Source organism: Bombyx mandarina, chromosome 02, assembly GCF_030267445.1.
Source record: "Bombyx mandarina strain Sakado chromosome 02, ASM3026744v2".
Taxonomy (NCBI): Eukaryota; Metazoa; Arthropoda; class Insecta; order Lepidoptera; family Bombycidae; genus Bombyx; species Bombyx mandarina.
Genome location: NC_143209.1, coordinates 2,329,984 through 2,349,559, shown reverse-complemented (window position 1 = coordinate 2,349,559; position 19,576 = coordinate 2,329,984). Strand labels below are relative to the sequence as shown.

The 19,576-nt window shown below is 40.5% G+C and overlaps 2 protein-coding genes across 4 annotated transcripts in view; both read left to right on the top strand.

The window, feature by feature from the left end:
- Positions 1-2,582: 2,582 nt before the first annotated feature.
- The window catches only part of Dgk (diacyl glycerol kinase 1), a 116,487-nt gene continuing 99,493 nt past the window's right edge, over positions 2,583-19,576 (top strand). For 2 of the 3 annotated variants that reach the window (XM_089734740.1, XM_089734732.1), the window contains exon 1: positions 2,589-2,851. The gene's annotated coding sequence lies outside the window, so the exon portion shown is untranslated. Of the gene's footprint in view, positions 2,852-19,576 lie in introns of all 3 variants that reach the window. The other variant, XM_089734736.1, reaches the window with a different exon arrangement.
- LOC114240151 (uncharacterized) lies at positions 5,365-8,356 on the top strand. Its single transcript, XM_028170599.2, has one exon. It carries the CDS (start codon positions 5,884-5,886, stop codon positions 6,874-6,876), a length of 993 nt encoding a protein of 330 aa, XP_028026400.2. The 5' UTR covers positions 5,365-5,883; the 3' UTR covers positions 6,877-8,356.

Here is a 19,576-nt window from a genome sequence, read left to right as displayed (position 1 = left end):
AAGACGTCCGGTGCATTCGTATTAAGCGATGCACCGGTGTTCGAATCCCGCAGGCGGGTACAAATTTTTCTAATGAAATACGTACATAACAAATGTTCACGATTGACTTCCACGGTGAAGGAATAACATCGTGTAATAAAAACCAAACCCGCAAAATTATAATTTGCGTAATTACTGGTGGTAGGACCTCTTGGGAGTTCGCACGGGTAGGTACCACCACCCTGCCTATTTCTGCCGTGAAGCAGTAATGCGTTTCGGTTCGAAGGGCGGGGCAGCCGTTGTAACTATACTGAGACCTTAGAACTCATATCTCAAGGCGGGTGGCGCATTTACGTTGTAGATGTCTATGGGCTCCAGTAATTACTTAACACCAGGTGGGCTGTGAGCTCGCTCACCCATCTAAGCAATATTCCGGACACATCATAATCTGTTATTACAGAGAATCGGAAACTCTATTTAGTCTACAACAACACGCACCTGTTGAAAGTGGGTCGGACGTGAACCCAAATAAGATTAAATAAGCAATTATAGATTTTTATTGGCGCATATTACCGGTTCACGTGACGAATTTAAATGAAATATTACTAATACAGACTTTTGTAATTTAACACAATATCCTTCTAGCTGACCCGGCAGACTTCGCAGTGCATCAATCGATAAATAAAGGACCTAAACTTTTGTATAAGATAAATTTAAAACAAAGAAAAGGAATCCGTCCGAAAGGGGACACATCAAAGGCAAAACAAAATTGTTATTTTTATTCCAAGCATTTTCATATTTAGCTACACAAATAATTCAAGACCAAAATTAGCCAAATCGGTCCAGCCGTTCTCGAGTTTTAGCGAGACTAACAAACAGCAATTCATTTTTTTATATATATAGATGTAAAAGATGAGACCTTAGAACTCATGTCTCTGCGATTTGTTACCAAAAAATTCTTGGTTACTTTGGTCACAATGGTCGATAGGAACCAGACAACCTTGAAAAATTGATTTTGGTGCCCAAGATAGAAGGAAAAAGACCTATTCAGCAAGTCAGCTGCTGTTAGTCGGATCAAGTAACCATGCTCACCGGACTCTCTTTTACAAATGCCCTGAGGGAAGCCGAAAATCGAACAAAGTGGAAGATGATTGCGCAAAGGGCCATTAGGCCTTTTATGGACACAACCTTCAGCAATGAAGTATGCGTCTAAGAAGGAGAGGAACTTAGGTTTTTTTTTATTGCTTAGATGGGTGGACGATTTCACAGGCCACCTGTTTGTTAAGTGGTTACTGGAGACCATAGATATCTACGACGTAAATGCGCCACCCACCTTGAGATATTAGTTGTAAGATCTCAGTATAGTTATAACGGCTGCCCCACCCTTGAAACCGAAATGCATTACTGCTTCACGGCAGAAATAGGCAGGGTGGTGGTACCCACCCGCGCGGACTCACAAGAGGTCCTACCACCAGTAATTACGCAAATTATCAGTTTGCGGGTTTCAATTTTATTACACGATATTATTCCTTCACCGTGGAAGTCAATCGTGAACATTTGCTGAGTACGTAATTCATTAGAAAAATTGGTACCCGCCTGCGGGATTCGAACACCGGCGCATCGCTCAACACGAATGCACCGGACTTCTTATCCCTTAGGCCACGACGACTTCGTCAGGTCACAAGGTGGGTGGCGGTATTTAAGTTGTAGATGTCTATGGGTTTTGGTAACCAGAAGCTCTTGTGGCCGATTCCGCTATGGACCGTTTGGCTTTAGGTTCGGCCGGTCGTGAAAAATGATCATTGTCCACGACCGACAATGATCATTTTGATTACTTTTTTTTTTTTAGTTGCCTGATGGGTGGACGAGCTCACAGCCCGCCTGGTGTTAAGTGGTAAGCCCATAGACATCTATGACGTAAATGTGCCACCCACCTTGAGATATAAGTTCTAATTTCTCAAGTATAGTTAGTTACAATAAAACGTCAACGGTATACATTTTTATTCTTGCGGTTTATTTCAAATACCATTGAAATTTATTAGTTTAATTAGTTTAGTTATTTTAGTTTATTTAGTTATTTATTTAGTTTCGTCTAGGGTTTAGTTTAGTTTTTAGTTTTTTAGGTTTTGACTTTGGTCAATGCCAAACTGAATTGAATTTGTCATATGAATTAGTTTAATTAGAGTTCGCCCTTATCGCACATTACTTGAGGTCGACCCAGCGTCTACTCTTATCATGCTGCATAGGAATTTGACATGGGTTTCACGACCGGCAGCTTACTTAAATATAATAATAAAAAAATCGATATTAATAGATTAAAAACAAAAACAAAAAAAAAACAGTCCATAGACTACCAGACAATAAATTTAAATAAATTCAAAATGGGAATTCTTTGAACTCAATTATGATTATGCTTTGACAAAATCCTTTGATACAAATTTATACTATAATTGACCAGTGAAAGTGAAATTACTAAGCTAAACCTCTAGGGTGGGAAAAGGGATGCCTATATGCATTATCGCACAGACGCGAAAGAGACGGAGAATCGCGTGTTTTCTCATATAGATTTGCTGAAAATTGTTGTAGTCTTGGACAGTATCGCTCCGACTTCAGTGAGCGTCGGTCGTGTGAGTTGCTTCCGTAAATAATACCCCGCAATGTGTGAGCTCAAATGTCTCCCGGGTGTGATATGAAGCAAGGACCTTCGCTTGGGTCATTAAGTACGTGTCAGTTATGTTAAGAATTCAACATTAAAGATATATGTTGTTTTTTTTAATTAAACCATGGAAATTGTAAATTGTGTTTATAAGAAAAGTGTGATGTGATCGAGGCTTGATTACGTTTTCGAATTTCGAATTTCATATAATAATCGGTGAGCGAATTAAATATTTTTATTTAAAAATTCAAACTTTTATAATCGTTCGCGCCATTTTGAATGCTATTTGTAATTCTTTTTTTGTTTGTTTGATTATTTCAACAAAGCCGTATCTCTCGTAGCTTTTTTTTTTTGTTGTTCGGTTATTTGTATAACGATAACGCTGTGCAAACATCGAAATGCTGGGAGTTTTCAAACACTGCTTGCTACGCTACGTGCTTTATTTATTTTTGTTATGGAATCAGCAGATGTACGTACCTACTCATTTGCGTTCTGGAAATAACATTTGTTATACATAACGTTAAAAATATGTTATGTTTTTTGTGATTTTTATTTTTCGAACGTTCTCATTAAATTTTTAAAACGCAAAGTTTATTGTTTTCTGTTTGCACGATTTCTGTTTGGGATGCGCGGAATGTTATTGACCTATAAGTAGTTCTGTGATAATATCAAGCCCTTAAGGTATATGCGCTTATATGAAACATGGGCAATTGAGGTTAGCAAGCGTGAACACTAATGAACACTAGTGAACACATTTAGAAACTGCTCGCATTAGCGCCGTACCACCTTGAAATAGAGACTAGGGACAGGAAGCGTAGAGTAATGCTTTTTTTTAGAAGTAGCCCAGAGGACTTTCCAGTTTCACCGGACAAATTGGGCGAGCGTAGGTTCAGCCAAGACGGATGGGATTTGCTAACAGCTTCCGAAGGACCGAATTCCGAAATGAAACCCTCAAATTTTAATTTGCGTAATTACTGGTGGTAGGACCCCTTGTGAGTTCGCGCGGATAGGTACCATCACCCCGCCTATTTCTGCCGTGAAGCAGTAATGCGTTTCGGTTTGAAGGATGGGGCAGCCGTTGTAACTATACTGAGGCCTTAGAACTTATATCTCAGGGTGGGTGGCGCATTTACGTCGTAGATGTCTATAGGCTCAAGTAACCACTTAACACCAGGTGGGGTGTGAGCTTGTCCATCCATCTAAGCAATAAAAAAAAGGAGACCTAACAGCTCAAGGGCAGAGCAGAGAAATGCTATCGATCGGTTGTGACTAAACACTAATAAAAAAACACGCTTTTTATGACAGATATTTGAGAAAAAGATTTCGCTTTCAGCTCTATAGCATCGCCTCGTTCTTCGATCGGGCGGTAGATATTCTACGCAGTTCAGGTTCATATCTGATAATAATAATAATAATGGCTGGGTACTAATTAGGCACGGCCGTCCGGTTCCAAATGAGGATTCCCTGTGTTATGGATACTAGAGACTGACATACATACTTCTTCTTCTTCTTATCAGCCCACAGACGTCCACCGTTGGACACAGGCCTCCCCCAAGCCTCGCCACAAAGACCGGTCCTGCGCTGCCTGCATCCAGCGGATCATACATATTTATATACGTTTAAATATATATGTACATAATTAATACCCAAAAAGTGCCAGTTAAAGAGTTAATACCCTAGTGCAGTAGTACACCACCGAGTCGGGCAGATTAGACACTGGGTATGGGACACTAGGTATTAGATGTTTATGGGCTCCAGTAACTACTTAACACCAGGTGGGCTGTGAGCTCGTCTACCCATCTAAGCAATAAAAAAAAATTAAAGTCAGAATTTATATTCATTTTATTTCATATAAGATTTCGGGATATTGAAGACTTGAGCAAACAGGAGTTGGAGATGGTAGATATCACTCTAAGCCCACGTCGATGGATAGCAAGCATCGTTATGTTTATTTCAGTGTAGAAGCAGGCATAAATTTTCGTCTGAAGGCTGGAAAAGCTCCACTGAAATTCGGTAGAGCTTCAGTCCATGGACTCAGATAGGCCGCGAGTTCATTAGCCCATCTAGTACAATAAAAAAAGCTTATTAGTCTGCGAAAATAAACAGCTTAAACGCTTTAATATGCTTTTTTGTCCACCCTATTAATAGCAGTTCTAGTGATGTGGCATATATCTGTCTTCAATCATTTCAACATTGCCTGTTGTTGTAACTAAATGAAATACGCTTAGATTTACTGTAGCAGTCATCGGTTGCGTTTCTGGTATTGCTGATATCCATGGGCGACCATGGCCATTTTGCGCTGTATGCTCGTCCGTCTTCAACAGCAATAAAGATACAATGTACGATAACTTAACTAATTTTAACTATAATAAGCGTTAGCGAGCAGTAGGACTGAAGCGCCTATCTTCGGATCAGTCTTCAGACTGTGACTGCCGTTAGAATGTAATTTGACAGTGTAACTCAAAGTAAATTCATTTGTCAGTGTGATGTGATTTGTAGATGTTTATGGGTTCCAGTAACCATTTAACACCAGGTGGGCTGTGAGCTCGTCCACCCATCAAAGCAATAAAAAATATATATATATATATATTGCTGACACTAGCCCTAGCAGTAGAGTAGCGCTTCGCAGAATCTACCGCCGGATCGGATTCGCGATTCACTGAGAAGATCCGCCGATAAACCAGCAAAACAACATTAAATACGGAAACGGCAAATTATTTTGTTTTTGTATATTATATATGTCGGCGCGCGGCTTAGATCACAAAGCGCATCCGCACCCTTTGTCAGCGAGCGCCGCCGGCACACTTGCAACGGTCGACGGCAGGCGGCTTGGATCACAGAGGGCGTCGGCACCCTTTGATGGCTCGGGTCACCGGCATATTTGCAACGATCAACGGCAGGCGGCTTGAATCACAGAGCGCACCGGCACCCTTTGACGGCTCCGGTCACCGGTACACTTGCAACGTTCGTGGCGGTCGGCTTGGAACACACAACGCAGCGGCACCCTTTGATGGTGCGGGTCGCCGGCACACTTCAACGTTCGCGGCGGGCGGCTTGGATCACATACCGCAGCGGCACCCTTTGATGGCGCGAGTTGCCGGCACACTGGCTGACTATAAAAAGAGCTGCTGTACAATCCTTAGCTCAGAAGCGAGCGAGTCGCCTTATTAGATAGAACGCTCCTGCGTAATATACGCTCTGAGTTAATATTACTAGTTTCATTTACATACGAAGACCACCCGTTTATCATGTCGCTACCCGAAAATGGAAATACTCCAACATCAGAAGAGGGAACACCACGTGACGAACAACGGCCTAATGACGTAATTCAAGCTATGGCAGACGCATTTAAAACCACGATGAACGATATGATGACTCAACTGTCTTACGATCATCGCGTAACCTTGGCTGAAATGATCGGCACCATGAAATCAGAAGAAAATACGCGAGTGCGCATTGCCGACGTTTATTTTCCTACATATGACCCCGATTCTAGCACCGATGTACACGATTGGGTAGATCTTATTACACGTACTCAAGCAGAATATGGACTTCGAGATCATGAGGTACGATTAAAAGCAGCAAGTGTATTAAAAGGTCGTGCAAAGACATGGGCAGATAGTAGCCTCCTAAGGACAACAACCTGGACGGAAATGCGGGATGACATGTTGCAAACTTTCGAACCCGAATCCAGGTACTTTGCAGATATTCTGAGTTATAGAAATTACACCATTGACGAGGCAGAAAACATTCAAGATTTTATTTCAAACGTGTGGCGTATGTTCAAAAGGATAGTAAAACCTCATCCAACGGAACAGGATGCAGTAGAATTTGTCATTGGGAGCATTGGAGATGAACGGATTCGGACAGAACTGCTCAATAGCAAGTCAAATACTGTTCCGGAGTTAATTGCTATAGCCAAAACGTTTCGCAAACGAAAGAATATACCAACTAAACCAACTGAGTTCAGTAAGCAACCTCGTTTGAACTTTAATCGTGATAGATCCAACTTGACTTGTCATGTTTGTGGAAAAACAGGTCATTTTGCTGGATATTGCCCGGAAAATGCAATTCGACGTGGAACATTTTCAGCATCAGGATCAGGAGCTTCTTTCTCATCAAGAGATTCGCCTGTACCATCCATTAAGGAGTGTTCCTACTGTAAAGGGACTCGACACACTACAGAAAGATGTTTTAAAAGAATTGCTGACGAACAACACAGTAAAAGAGTGAATCTATGACGGAGTACTGAGACTAAGGCACATATTAATGCCTTCATGATAAAGACTGAACAAAACAAATTGGAAGAGCGAGGCAGATTTTTCTGCCATAGAAATCTGTATTGTGGCTTTCGGGACAAAGAAAGAATACATAGAAGTGTTTGAAAGGAATCTGTCCAGTCCCGACTTACTCTCACGCACAATTAATTAATCTGAGTGCACATTATTGATATTTTCATTTGTCTTGAATTTTGTGTTGAGCTAGACCACTAATCACTTACAAATTATTGTTTTCAGTTCAGTGAAATCATCAGAGAAAGGCTTTCGACAAACAAAGTGACCTCTGGGGAACTGAATATTTCATTTAAATAATGTTGTGGAACAGCGGCCCTACAAAATGAACTAGTAGAAATAAAAATACTCTACTTCTACATAACGCCCCGTTCGTATACCAGAAATTCACTAAAAGTACTGATAGAAGAAGCGACTCTGATTTACTTGGATAGCCTCCTTATGCTTGGAAGATTGGTAGAAGAAACTTTACAAAGATTGTACTAAGTACTTTGGGCCGAATGGCACCACTACGGAAATTGAAAAAATCAGGAACGAAATGGATATGGACTGCCTCTCACGAAGCAACAAGATTAAACATAATCGATTACCGTACCTGCGCGCTGCTTCATACCATGTTCAAAGAGGGCGTACCAATTGAACTTCATACAGATGCAAGTGATGCTGATCCAACTATCACTCATATGAATTGGAGATTGTGGCTATTGTAAGATCCATAAAACCTTTATGTAACTTTTTATACGACAGAAAGCTCACTGTTGTCACAGACTGCAATGCTTTGAAAACCTTTCGATATATGCAAGAACTACTGCCACGTGTGCATCGGTGGTGGCCTTTTCTGCAAAATGTTAACTTTGATGTCGAGTATCGTAAAAGAGAAAGACTAAAACACGTCAATTGTTTTAGTAAAAACCATATTACCCAGAAAACCTTTAACTTGACTTTGGATAAAGACTGGTTAGTAATGAAACAGTACAGAGATCCTTTTTAAGTAGCCTAATCAATGATATCAAGAACAATGGCAATAAAAACACTGAATACTTAATCAGAGACGAAGTTTTGTGCCAAAAAGTTAAGCTGGAGAATGGAAGAACCAAGACTCTAAAAGCGGTACCACAATGCTACCAATGGAGTATCATAAATAATTACCACAAAGTTTTAAAACACTTTGGCTGGGAGAAAGCACTCGAAAAACTCAAAGAACACTTTTGGTCTGACAAATTGAGCTCAAAAGTTCGCAGCTTCATAGACAATTGCGTGGTTTGTAAAACTATGAAAAGTACTTCAGGCACAGCACAGATAATTCACGTAGATATCTCTGGGAAATTGAGTGGACCTGAAAAAGAATACGTCTTTGTACGGTTGATGCCTTTTCCAAATTGTTTTATTAAAGCATGCTACTAAGAAAAGTCAAGAATCGGCCTTGCAACACTTGTATTTCTTTTTGGAACTCTCAAGAGGATAATCGTTGATGGTGATGGTGCATTCGTGTCCTAATATAAACAATACTGTAAACAGTACGGCATTGAACTGCACCACATCGTAGCATACACGAATAGATCAAACGACCAGGCCAAAAGAATTTTCCGCATCGTTAAAGATGGACTCACTGTCATTAGTAATATTCAGCAGGATCACTGGGAACACAACTTGCTATTAACTGTACAGTACCTATCCAAAGCAACTGGGAAAGCACCTATGGAATGGAGCTAATTTCAATTATTGATGAAGAAAATGAGAGCTAATCCTAAATTTTCTGTAAAATAGTGTCTGAAAGGATGACCGAACGGGCAGAGAAAACTAAAGCTAAATTTGATAACACTAAAGCAAAAATAAAAGGAATTGACTAGGGTCAATACGATTTAACCCTTCCGGTTGGGAACCAAAGTAAGTCAAAAAGTTCGGGGGTTACGAGATAAAGAAGGTCCTTCCTAATGACCGATACGAGGTCAAGAAAATCACAGAACGTGGACCCAAAAGTAGCGCATGAAAATTACAAGCAGCTCCAAACTATGGAAAACAGAATGAGATTGCCGTGTCGGCGTATGAATTTCCATTAGAAGAGATCAATGAGATACAATTTTTGGAATGAGGCTTCTCTTTGTGTGCCTAACTTTGAACGCCAGCGAAGAGGCTTGGTTGTTCCAATATTATTGATGACATGTAACCCAGACTTTGAACACCAGCGCGTAGGCTTGGTTGTTGCAATATTAGTAATGGCGTGTAGGCCTAAGACTGAACACCAGCGCTTGGGCTTGGTTGTTGATGCCGTATAGGCCAGACTTTAAACATCAGCGTGTAGGCCTGGATGTTGCAATATGAGTAATGGCGTGTAGGCCTAAGTTTGAACACCAGCGTGGAGGCTTGGTTGTTGCAATATAAGTAATGGCGTGTAGGCCTAAGTCTGAACACCAGCACTTGGGCTTGGTTGTTGATGCCGTGTAGGCCAGACTTTGAACACCAGCGTGGAGGCTTGGTTGTTGCAATATGAGTAATGGCGTGTAGGCCTAACTTTGAACACCAGCGTGGAGGCTTGGTTGTTGCAATATGAGTAATGGCGTGTAGGCCTAACTTTGAACACCAGCGTGGAGGCTTGGTTGTTGCAATATGAGTAATGGCGTGTAGGCCTAACTTTGAACACCAGCGTGGAGGCTTGGTTGTTGCAAAATTATCAATGGTGTTGAGGCCATACTTTGAACACTAGCGTGCAGGCTTAGTTGTTACAATGTATGGTGTCGATACCAAACTTAAGTACCACTACCAAGATTCAAGTAATTTATCATTACAGGACTAATGCCGCAGAGACGCGTCAATTGCAGAATGGCCGTGTCGGCGCGCGGCTTAGATCACAAAGCGCATCCGCACCCTTTGTCAGCGAGCGCCGCCGGCACACTTGCAACGGTCGACGGCAGGCGGCTTGGATCACAGAGGGCGTCGGCACCCTTTGATGGCTCGGGTCACCGGCATATTTGCAACGATCAACGGCAGGCGGCTTGAATCACAGAGCGCACCGGCACCCTTTGACGGCTCCGGTCACCGGTACACTTGCAACGTTCGTGGCGGTCGGCTTGGAACACACAACGCAGCGGCACCCTTTGATGGTGCGGGTCGCCGGCACACTTCAACGTTCGCGGCGGGCGGCTTGGATCACATACCGCAGCGGCACCCTTTGATGGCGCGAGTTGCCGGCACACTGGCTGACTATAAAAAGAGCTGCTGTACAATCCTTAGCTCAGAAGCGAGCGAGTCGCCTTATTAGATAGAACGCTCCTGCGTAATATACGCTCTGAGTTAATATTACTAGTTTCATTTACATACGAAGACCACCCGTTTATCATGTCGCTACCCGAAAATGGAAATACTCCAACATATATAGTATATTATTGTATTGTGTTTGTCTGTATGTTTATGCGTTCGTCGAGTATCATGCTGAAACTAATCGACGGACTATTGTTGATAGACGCTTTAAAAGTATACTTAAAGACTGATGCGCATTTATGATAGACCACGATGTGATGTCAAAATAAAATTATAGTTTCTTCTTCGTCTTCACCTTATCCTACTAGGTGGAGTTAGTACAGCAACTTTTTCCCTTCCATTCTCCTCTATCAGCCGTCATCTCTACACTCACTCCTCTCTCTCTCATATCGTCATTCACACACTCCATCCATGTCTTCTTCGGTCGACCTCTTCCCCCTTAACCTTGCGCTACCTTACACTACTCAAAAGAAAAAAAAATGTTACAGTTGCTAGGGCAAAAAGTCCGAAACAGTTTGGACGAACATTTCCTTGGTAGCTACAGAATTTTACCCGAAACAACATAACCTATTATTATCCCGGGCACATTTAGGGTTTCTGGTACTGGAAATTGAAAGAAATTTGCAAGAGGAAAATTGGTTCGCGAGAAATTCGCCGGTACCCGTAAATGTTTCAAATAATAATTGTTTATTTCGTTCTATAGCTAAAGGTTATTTATTTAAACGAAAGCTACTTGTATGAGAGCAGAACTGAAAATAAATTCTTCAAATTAGAACAACAGAAGATCTAGCACTAGGAGCTGTCTTAAAGGCTCTGGTAACCGTACTCGTCGAACTCGACAAAGAGGTCGATGTGCAACCTAACCCATGCATCAGCCCGCTGAGTTTCTCGCCGGATCTTCTCAGCGGGTCGCGATTCCGATCCGGTAGTAGATTCATTCGCGAAGCAGCTGCCCTTGAGATGTTAGGTCTCCTCTGGAGGCGCTCGGGTAGCTGTTAGCAAATCCCAACCCTCCTGACTGGGCATTTGCTCGCTCACCTGTCCTGGTGAAACTGGATAGGCCTCAGCGCCAACAGTAATTAAATTATATATGTTAATACATTTTATTATACGTCTATTTGGTGTACAGTCTATGTTTGATTGTTTATGTCGATTAGTGATACATGATATTATGATTTTAATAACACATTGTCTTCTTCTTTTCCATGCCCTTATTCCACTAAGCGGGGTCGACGCAGAGTGTCGCCTTTTTCTATTCAGACCAATCTTACGTCATCTCTGTACGTAGACTCTTTTCTCGCATATCCTTCTTTACAGAGCTGATCCAAGTATTTTAGGACGCTTTCTCCTCGCATTATCGTTTACACAAATTACCGTATGAACTAATAATATTTATCTTTCCATACGAGACGAGAGCCCCCTCCGAATCGTCTATCTCAATATCTTGTAAACTATTCCACCGACCAGCCAATAAAACGCAGACTGCAATATTTTACTTCATTCCGTACTGTATACTTCGTAATTCCACAAGCTCATAGGTAGGTACTTATTATAAAATTCCCTCCATTACTCGTTATTCTTCCTTGACTTCGTGCTCCGCCGTCTTCTTACCAATTGCGTTTATTTATATGCCGGGACATTCGTACACTCTTACGGGGCGAATCCCTCTAGCCGTGCATAATATATCACAATATCCTTGCTAGTCGGAACTAGGGTGATGTGAAGCGGGGAGAGCTAGGGGGATGTGCTCTTTTGCCCCACTTATCTTGGGTGAGCTTAAGGCGGCAGATGCGGTCATTCTCTACGCCTTTTGTTACTTGCCTTAACGTGCCTCATATGTACTACAGTCGTTACTCCCAACAGCAGTGTTGCCTAACCGACTGAACCGGTAGTCCGGCGCCGGCGGTCCGGCGTCAGGGGGAAGGCGGGATGGATGCAATATACTCTGCATCAACCCTGTCCCGCCGTCTCAATGGCCCCGACTGGACTCCGGCCCAGTCCGGCGTCCGGCGCCGGCCGTGAGCGGCAAGAGTTTTTGGTGAGGTTCAACTCCCACATACCCCCTCCGCCGGGCGGGTGGGGATCTGGTGATTTTGTACAGTAAAAAAAAAGTGTTGCCACACACTGCGATCCGGAAATTGTACTAATTTTAACTTAATAAATTTTACATTAAGTACAGTGTTGAATAAGTTAATGAGTTACTACAAAACATAAGGCTTAAAACTTAATTATCTAAGACATATACCTTAACCTAGAAAATACAATTGTCTTGAAGATATTGACAACAATCCAATACAATCTGTAAAAAAGATAAGACCGGAATCAAACCCACAGTACAGTAGTCGAGGTCCGAAGGTAGGCAAGTCGGGAGCATAACGAGGCGGTCAAATCTATTATTAGAATTATCTCGCCAGTACTATTGTATCCATGAACTCTACGTATAATTAAGATAAAACATATTCAGAGATACTTTGACGATTTAATGTCGCTATTTTATCGTCCACAATTTTTTTTAAATGAGGCTTCGTATACTTTAATATATTCGTGGTCACGGAGGACTGTGATGTCTGCGCGACATTGGTAGTTTTCCAATTACAGAGCATAATGCGATTTAGTGACGCACAATGCCGAATTATGCTGAAGCTTAATTGGAACGTGAATTAGTTTTCAAATGCACCAGCAGAGTGCGCTAAGTTAGCACAGTTTTAATTAACATTGATTATTTCTATGAAACTACGACGAAACGAAAGCCTTACAATTTTTTTCAACATTAAATAATACTAGTGGTCCCGCAGTAGTCGAAATTCGACTATAATTAATTGAAATTATATGTTTCAACATTATTATGGTACTATCGTAACAGATTTCGCCAAGACTACACTATAGACAAATACTCGTAATATTAAAGATAAACAATACTAAGTAACCTATTCTCAATTTGACTACAGACTTTAAGCAATAACAACAGTTTGACAATAAACAAAGAGTATATGTGTGTGTGTGTCAAATACATAGTAGTGTGTGTAATGTTTTTTTATTGAATTAATGTATACTATAGGTCCCGCAGTAGTCGAAATTCGACTATAATTAATTGGGATTGTAAGTTTGTACACTATTATGTGTGTATTTTATACTTCGATAATCACAAATTTCGCCAAAACTACACTATAAAAATATTAACAAAGACAAACAATCTATACTCAATTTGACAACAGACGTCAAGAACAAAAGTTTGACAATAAATAGTATGCATGCGTGTGTGCGTCAAATACATATTATGTAGTGTGTGTAATGTTTTTTTATTGATTTAATGTATCTTTTATGAATTATTTAAAAAAATATTAGCATTGTGCACTTCTTCTCTATTTTCTCTATAAGTGTGGCAAATTTCATACTCCTCCGTCGGCGCAATTTTCGTAAAAAGGGATACAAAATTTTTGCTTCACGTATTATTAAATAATATTACTAACGATAATATAAACAAAATTTCGATCAATGCCAACTTAAAGAAAAAACAATTGTCAATTTTCTGTCACTGAGTCGGTATCGATTGCGAGTATCACGCGAGAGCAGTACTTTTGAGAGTGCTCGATTGTGCTTCGAGTTGTTGTAGTTGGAACATCCAACGTTGAGCATTATGCCGCGTAATGCGCTCTTGTGCTGTCATTGAAAAACTACCAATAATACTCGAATGGGTCGTTTTGAAATTTGGGGCCGAAAGCGAGTTATTTGATGTAATTCTCATAACCCTAAAGTTAACGTAATTATAAGTACAGTAAATTTGTTGTCATGACAACAGGCACGTGGTTCTATAGCTATATATAGGTATATTCGTATAAGCTGTTAAATTAGGAGTTATACATTAAAAACTTCTGTAAATCTCATTCGTGTCACTGGTTTGAAATTCAAATTCTAACTTGTTTGCTATTTTTCTAGTAATGCGTGTTGAAATTCCCAGTTTATAATATAACTAGCGACCCGCCCTCGCTTCGCTTCGGAAACATTAAAACACACATGACACCAAAAAAAAAAAAAAAAAAAAAGTAGCCTATGTTCATCAGGGACAATGTCGGCTTCTAATGGAAAAAGAATTTTTCAAATCGGTCCAGTAGTTTCGGAGCCTATTCGAAACAAACAAACAAACAAATCTTTCCTCTTTATAATATTAGTATAGATAATAAAGAAAAACTAGCTGGATTTTAGAAACAAAAGAAATACGATTTCTAAGCTTTAAAAAAAGTTCCTATTTAAATCGTCATCCATATTGGCATTGCCAAATGCGTAAAATGAAAAATATAAATAAATATTATTTAATATTATCAATAAATGAGTGATTGACTTGATTGTAATGTGGAAAATTAGAGAAAGTTTTTTTTTTATTGCTTAGATAGGTGGACGATCTCACAACCCATCTGGTATTAAGTGGTTACTGAAGCCCATGGACATCTACAACGTAAATGTGCCACCCTAAATACGCGCCACCCACCTTACAAGTTCTAAGATCTCAGTATAGTTACAACGGCTGCCCCAGCATTACTGCTTCACGGCAGAAATAGGCAGAGTGGTGGTACCTACCCGCGCGGACTCACCAGAGGTCCTACTACCAGTAAATTCATGAAATCGTTACTTATATTACGCAAAATTGAAAACGATCTGAACCATCGTTGCCACTTAAAATCAAGTGTGACGGTACCGCGTGCCAATAAAAACAACAACAATAAATAATAATGGAACATTTTAATACGTTAATTCTATTAGTGACTTCGAATGTCTGTGCAATTGAAATCTTAGACTGCACCTGAGACATGAGCGATAGCGATTTTGTGTAAAGCTTAATGTTTAAAACCGCTTTTTTTCGATCTGGCTTCGTTGTCGGTATAAGAGGTCACATATGTCGTTACTGGCACTATTGATATGAGAACACAGTCTCAGATTAGGGAGAGTTAGGTAGGATCAGTTTTCAAGTTTGGGTAATGTAATCTGCTTTGGACAAAAATCAATTTTCAACTTTTCTCAAGAACGACTCCCGCAATTATGTTTACGTTAAATATGTGGTGTATTTATTTGCAAGGAGGCCAACAGATGGCGTTAGTTGTAAAATTAAATTTCCCCAATCAATGTCGAAACCGTAAATTATTTTACCAATAGATTACCAAAACGGAAATAACGAAATTGATAAACGATTCTTTTTTTTTTTACTGCTTAGATGGTCAGACGAGCTCACAGCCCACCTGGTGTTAAGCGGTTACTGGAGCCTATAGAGTTACAACGGCTGCCCCACCCTTCAAACCGAAACGCATTACTGCTTCACGGCAGAAATAGGCAGGGTGGTGGTACCTACCCGCGCGGACTCACAAGAGGTCCTACCACCAGTCCAAGTCCACCAGTCCAGGTATAATACCATACAATAAACCATACAATAAATACCATACAACTTGCGGGTAGACTTATAATGGACTATGGACAATTACTCGTTCAATGCGCATAGATGAAATTCGCTTGGACTGCGATTGGGGTGTATTCTCGGCATTGCAGATGTTCTCGAGCCACAGTGTTACTCACCACGAAATCTACAGTACGCTCTCATCTGCTTCAAAAGCAAGGAAAAGTTTATTTATTTATTCAATTCAATACAAAGTCAGGCTTACAGTTTGCACCAGAATGCCTAATTCGTTAACACAAAAAACATTATTAAAATTCTTAAGTATTAAGTATTTTGAAGTCGTCGTGGCCTAAAGGATAAGACGTCCGGTGCATTCGTGTTGAAGCGATGCAACGGTGTTCGAATCCCGCAGGCGGGTACCAATTTTTCTAATGAAATATGTACTCAACAAATGTTCACGATTGACTTCCACGGTGAAGGAATAACATCGTGTAATCAAAATCAAACCCGTAAAATTATAATTTGCGTAATTACTGGTGGTAGGACCTCTTGTGAGTCCGCGCGGATAGGTACCACCGCCCTGCTTATTTCTGCCGTGAAGCAGTAATGCGTTTCGGTTTGAAGGGTGGGGTAGCCGTTGTAACTATACTGAGACTTTAGAACTTGTATCTCAAGGTGGGTGGCGCGTCTACGTTGTAGATGTCTATGGGCTCCAGTAACCACTTAACATCAGGTGGGCTGTGAGCTCGTCCACCCATCTACGCAATAAAAAAAAAAAAAAAATATTATTATTATGCTAAAAACAAAATTTTTTTAGACAATACTATTCCCCAACTATCGGCAAAAACATCAGCATCTTGAGTTTCAGACAGAAATTCATTTAACAGCTCATGCCCTGCCCTGGCCGTTGTGGACAGTTCTTAGCTCAGCAAAAACAGTTTCGGTGCAGCTAGGTACCATCTGTCTGGCCTGATCTTGCTTATTTTTGCTGCGTAGCTATCCGATTTGAGGGGTGTAACAGCCGTTGTAGAATAGAAGACTCCGATCTGATGTCTCAAATCGACTCTATCTACTCCCGTGAGCATCTATCACCGCAACCTTCTTCTCCGATTTGCGCAAAAAAATCTACGGTATTTGATTAGGGTGATACAAAATACAAAAGCTTATTCATCTCATTACAATTTATAATCAATTATTTTTTTTAATAACACTAAACGATATATGAAAATGGATCTCTCGTATCTTTTATCAGATAAATTTTCTTATAAACGAACCCGCTCGTCGCAAGTCCAAAATAAATAAATCGGGATAACTGATTTCATAAACTTGTGTATTCTGAGCTGAAGGGTTCGTCTAGGGGATGAAAAGGTCAAGAGGGTTTCTCTGCTATATATATTTATTTGTATACACATATGTATTTTTTACATTGCGTCGTCGGAGAAAGGGCATTTGAATATACGATGCACGCGATAGGGGGCACCTTAATACAATTGCCGGAGACTGTTTCTTATTCTAGGTATCTAAGTTACGTGGAATTCAGTTTTATTTATTTATTTATTGCAAATGTTGTGGACGAGCTCACGGCCCACCTGGTGTTAAGTGGTTACTGGAGCCCACAGACATCTACAGCGTAAATGCCACCTCCCACCTTGAGATATGAGTTCTAAGGTCTCAGTATAGTTACAACGGCTGCCCCACCCTTTAAACCGAAACGCATTACTGCTTCACGGAAGAAATAGAAAGGGTGGTGGTACCTACCCGTGCGAACTCATATGAGGTCCTACCTACCTAGATCTGTGAGTGTCTGTTTGTGTCAGAGAAGAGTTCATACAGAGTCAAAGGAAACTGTGACTATAATAATGTAGTTTAAGACTTAGCTGAATAGCTAACTCTTTGCGCCTCAGAGAATCTCAGATTCGTGACACCACTGCAAAAGACTATGCCTCTTGTAGTTCGGTTCTAATATTCTCGATTGGATGTAGTTCAAATCTTTCTAGTTATTTAACTAAGTATGGCAATTGGCTTCTTGCGATGCCATTGTTGCCAGTCAGCCCAGTGTCGAGTTTAAATCTTCAATTTTATCATACTTACATATTCTGCTGGAGGGATTATGCGAAGCGAAATGAGATTGAATTTGAGATTGTTATCGATTGGGATGAAATGAAATGAAGCTAGATGAGATGAAGTAAAATAAAGTCTCACTAAAATTGTGGTTATTTAAAAATTGCATACGGGCGCTGCATGCGCTGGAAACACCATTGGCCAAATGTACAAAAAATCAGACTCCGTATTTTGTGGATGAAAATTGCGTAGGACCTAAAGATCGATGTGTATCTGTATTCAGTATAAGAGAAAAGCTCCGGATGCTGTTCACAGAAGTGCTTTCCCTAATAAAACCAACCAATTTGGTGAAACAAAAAACAAACTTCCGCTCAATTTATTCACGAAAATGTATTTTATTATATTTTTAATGACCACAATAGCGTTTTAACACGATTACGGCCGCGTTGCTTTTGTAAAAATAATTCTCGACCCCTTCACATTGTCGCAGGGCTGGAGTTAGGAGTTAAATGAGACTTCTAAAATACTTTTTTTTTAGAACAATTCATGATGATCCTCTTTTTTTTATTGGTACTATAGGCATTACTAGATGATGATTTTTTTTTGATAACGCCATCTTGTTGTGTCTTTAAAGCGGTTAGTTGCCCTCAATTAAGAAAAATAGTATTATTATTCGCCAATAGATGTCGGGAAGAGTTGATTATTGAAAACACGAATAAAACAACATTTTCTGAAAATAAATCTAGCTAGCTAGATCGATTTATCGCCCCCGAAAATCGTTGGAGTCGTTTCCGAGATTCAGATTACAAGAATATATAGAAGGATATACAAGAATTGCTCGTTTAAAGGTATAAGATAAGTAAATTGTAACTCTAATAGTAACTGGTTCGTAATGCCAGTAATGTACAGCCAAGCATGGGAATTGCTTATAACTGAGTACTCTTCGCAAGCCTCGTTTGAAGAAAGATATGTCACAGCGCTCAAGAAATACCGGGAGCGAGGCAAGTCCATATCAAAGACGCAAAGCTACCAAGCTCTTAGGGTACATGATCTATTCTGAAAACACACTTTACTAAATTAAGCTACAGAGTTACGATCCTCTGCTGTATTACGGGCCAAAGAAACAAAAGCGAGTCCCAACCACACCCAGTTCCCTGATAGATACTTCTAATACAATTAAATATAAATAGTTTAAGTGGATGTGTCTGTTTGTTGAATTGGCGATAAACCTTCGGACCGGAACTACTTATGGCTTAACGACCAAACGTTATAGACGTTGAACGAAACGCCCACCGGACAGGCTTTTTTTTTTATTGCTTAGATGGATGGACGAGCTCACAGCCCACCTGGTGTTAAGTGGTTACTGGAGCCCATAGACATCTACAACGTAAATGTGCCACCCAGCTCGAGATATAAGTTCTAAGGTCTCAGTATAGTTACAACGGCTACCCCACCCTTCGAATCGAAACGCATTACTGCTTCACGGCGGAAATAGGCGGGGTGGTGGTACCTACCCGTGCGGACTCTCAAGAGGTCCTACCACCAGTGAAAGGCCTACCAAGGTCCTACCACCAGGCTCAAGAAAAATGACTGTTTGAATTACAATTTGTAGGTTTCTGATGGAATCAGGATTGAATACGAAAAAAATACCAGCAACGACCCCAAACTTGGATATTTTCTGTGCCATTGGAAACTTTTACGAGATAATTGTATGTGACTTTCACTATTCCATAAGTCAATAGTCATTCAAGTGGTTAGTGAGTGGTTAAGTACCTGTTGCCAGTGTCCTAAAAGATAAGATGCCTGGTCTGAAGTGTACACATCAAGCAGTGAGACTATGCCGGGGCTAAGGTCTTGACATGCCCCAATTTTACTGTGCCAGTTTCGACGAACCGCTTCTTAATTCGTTTACGTCTTTTGCAATTGCGGTGGTATGGCATGTTATGA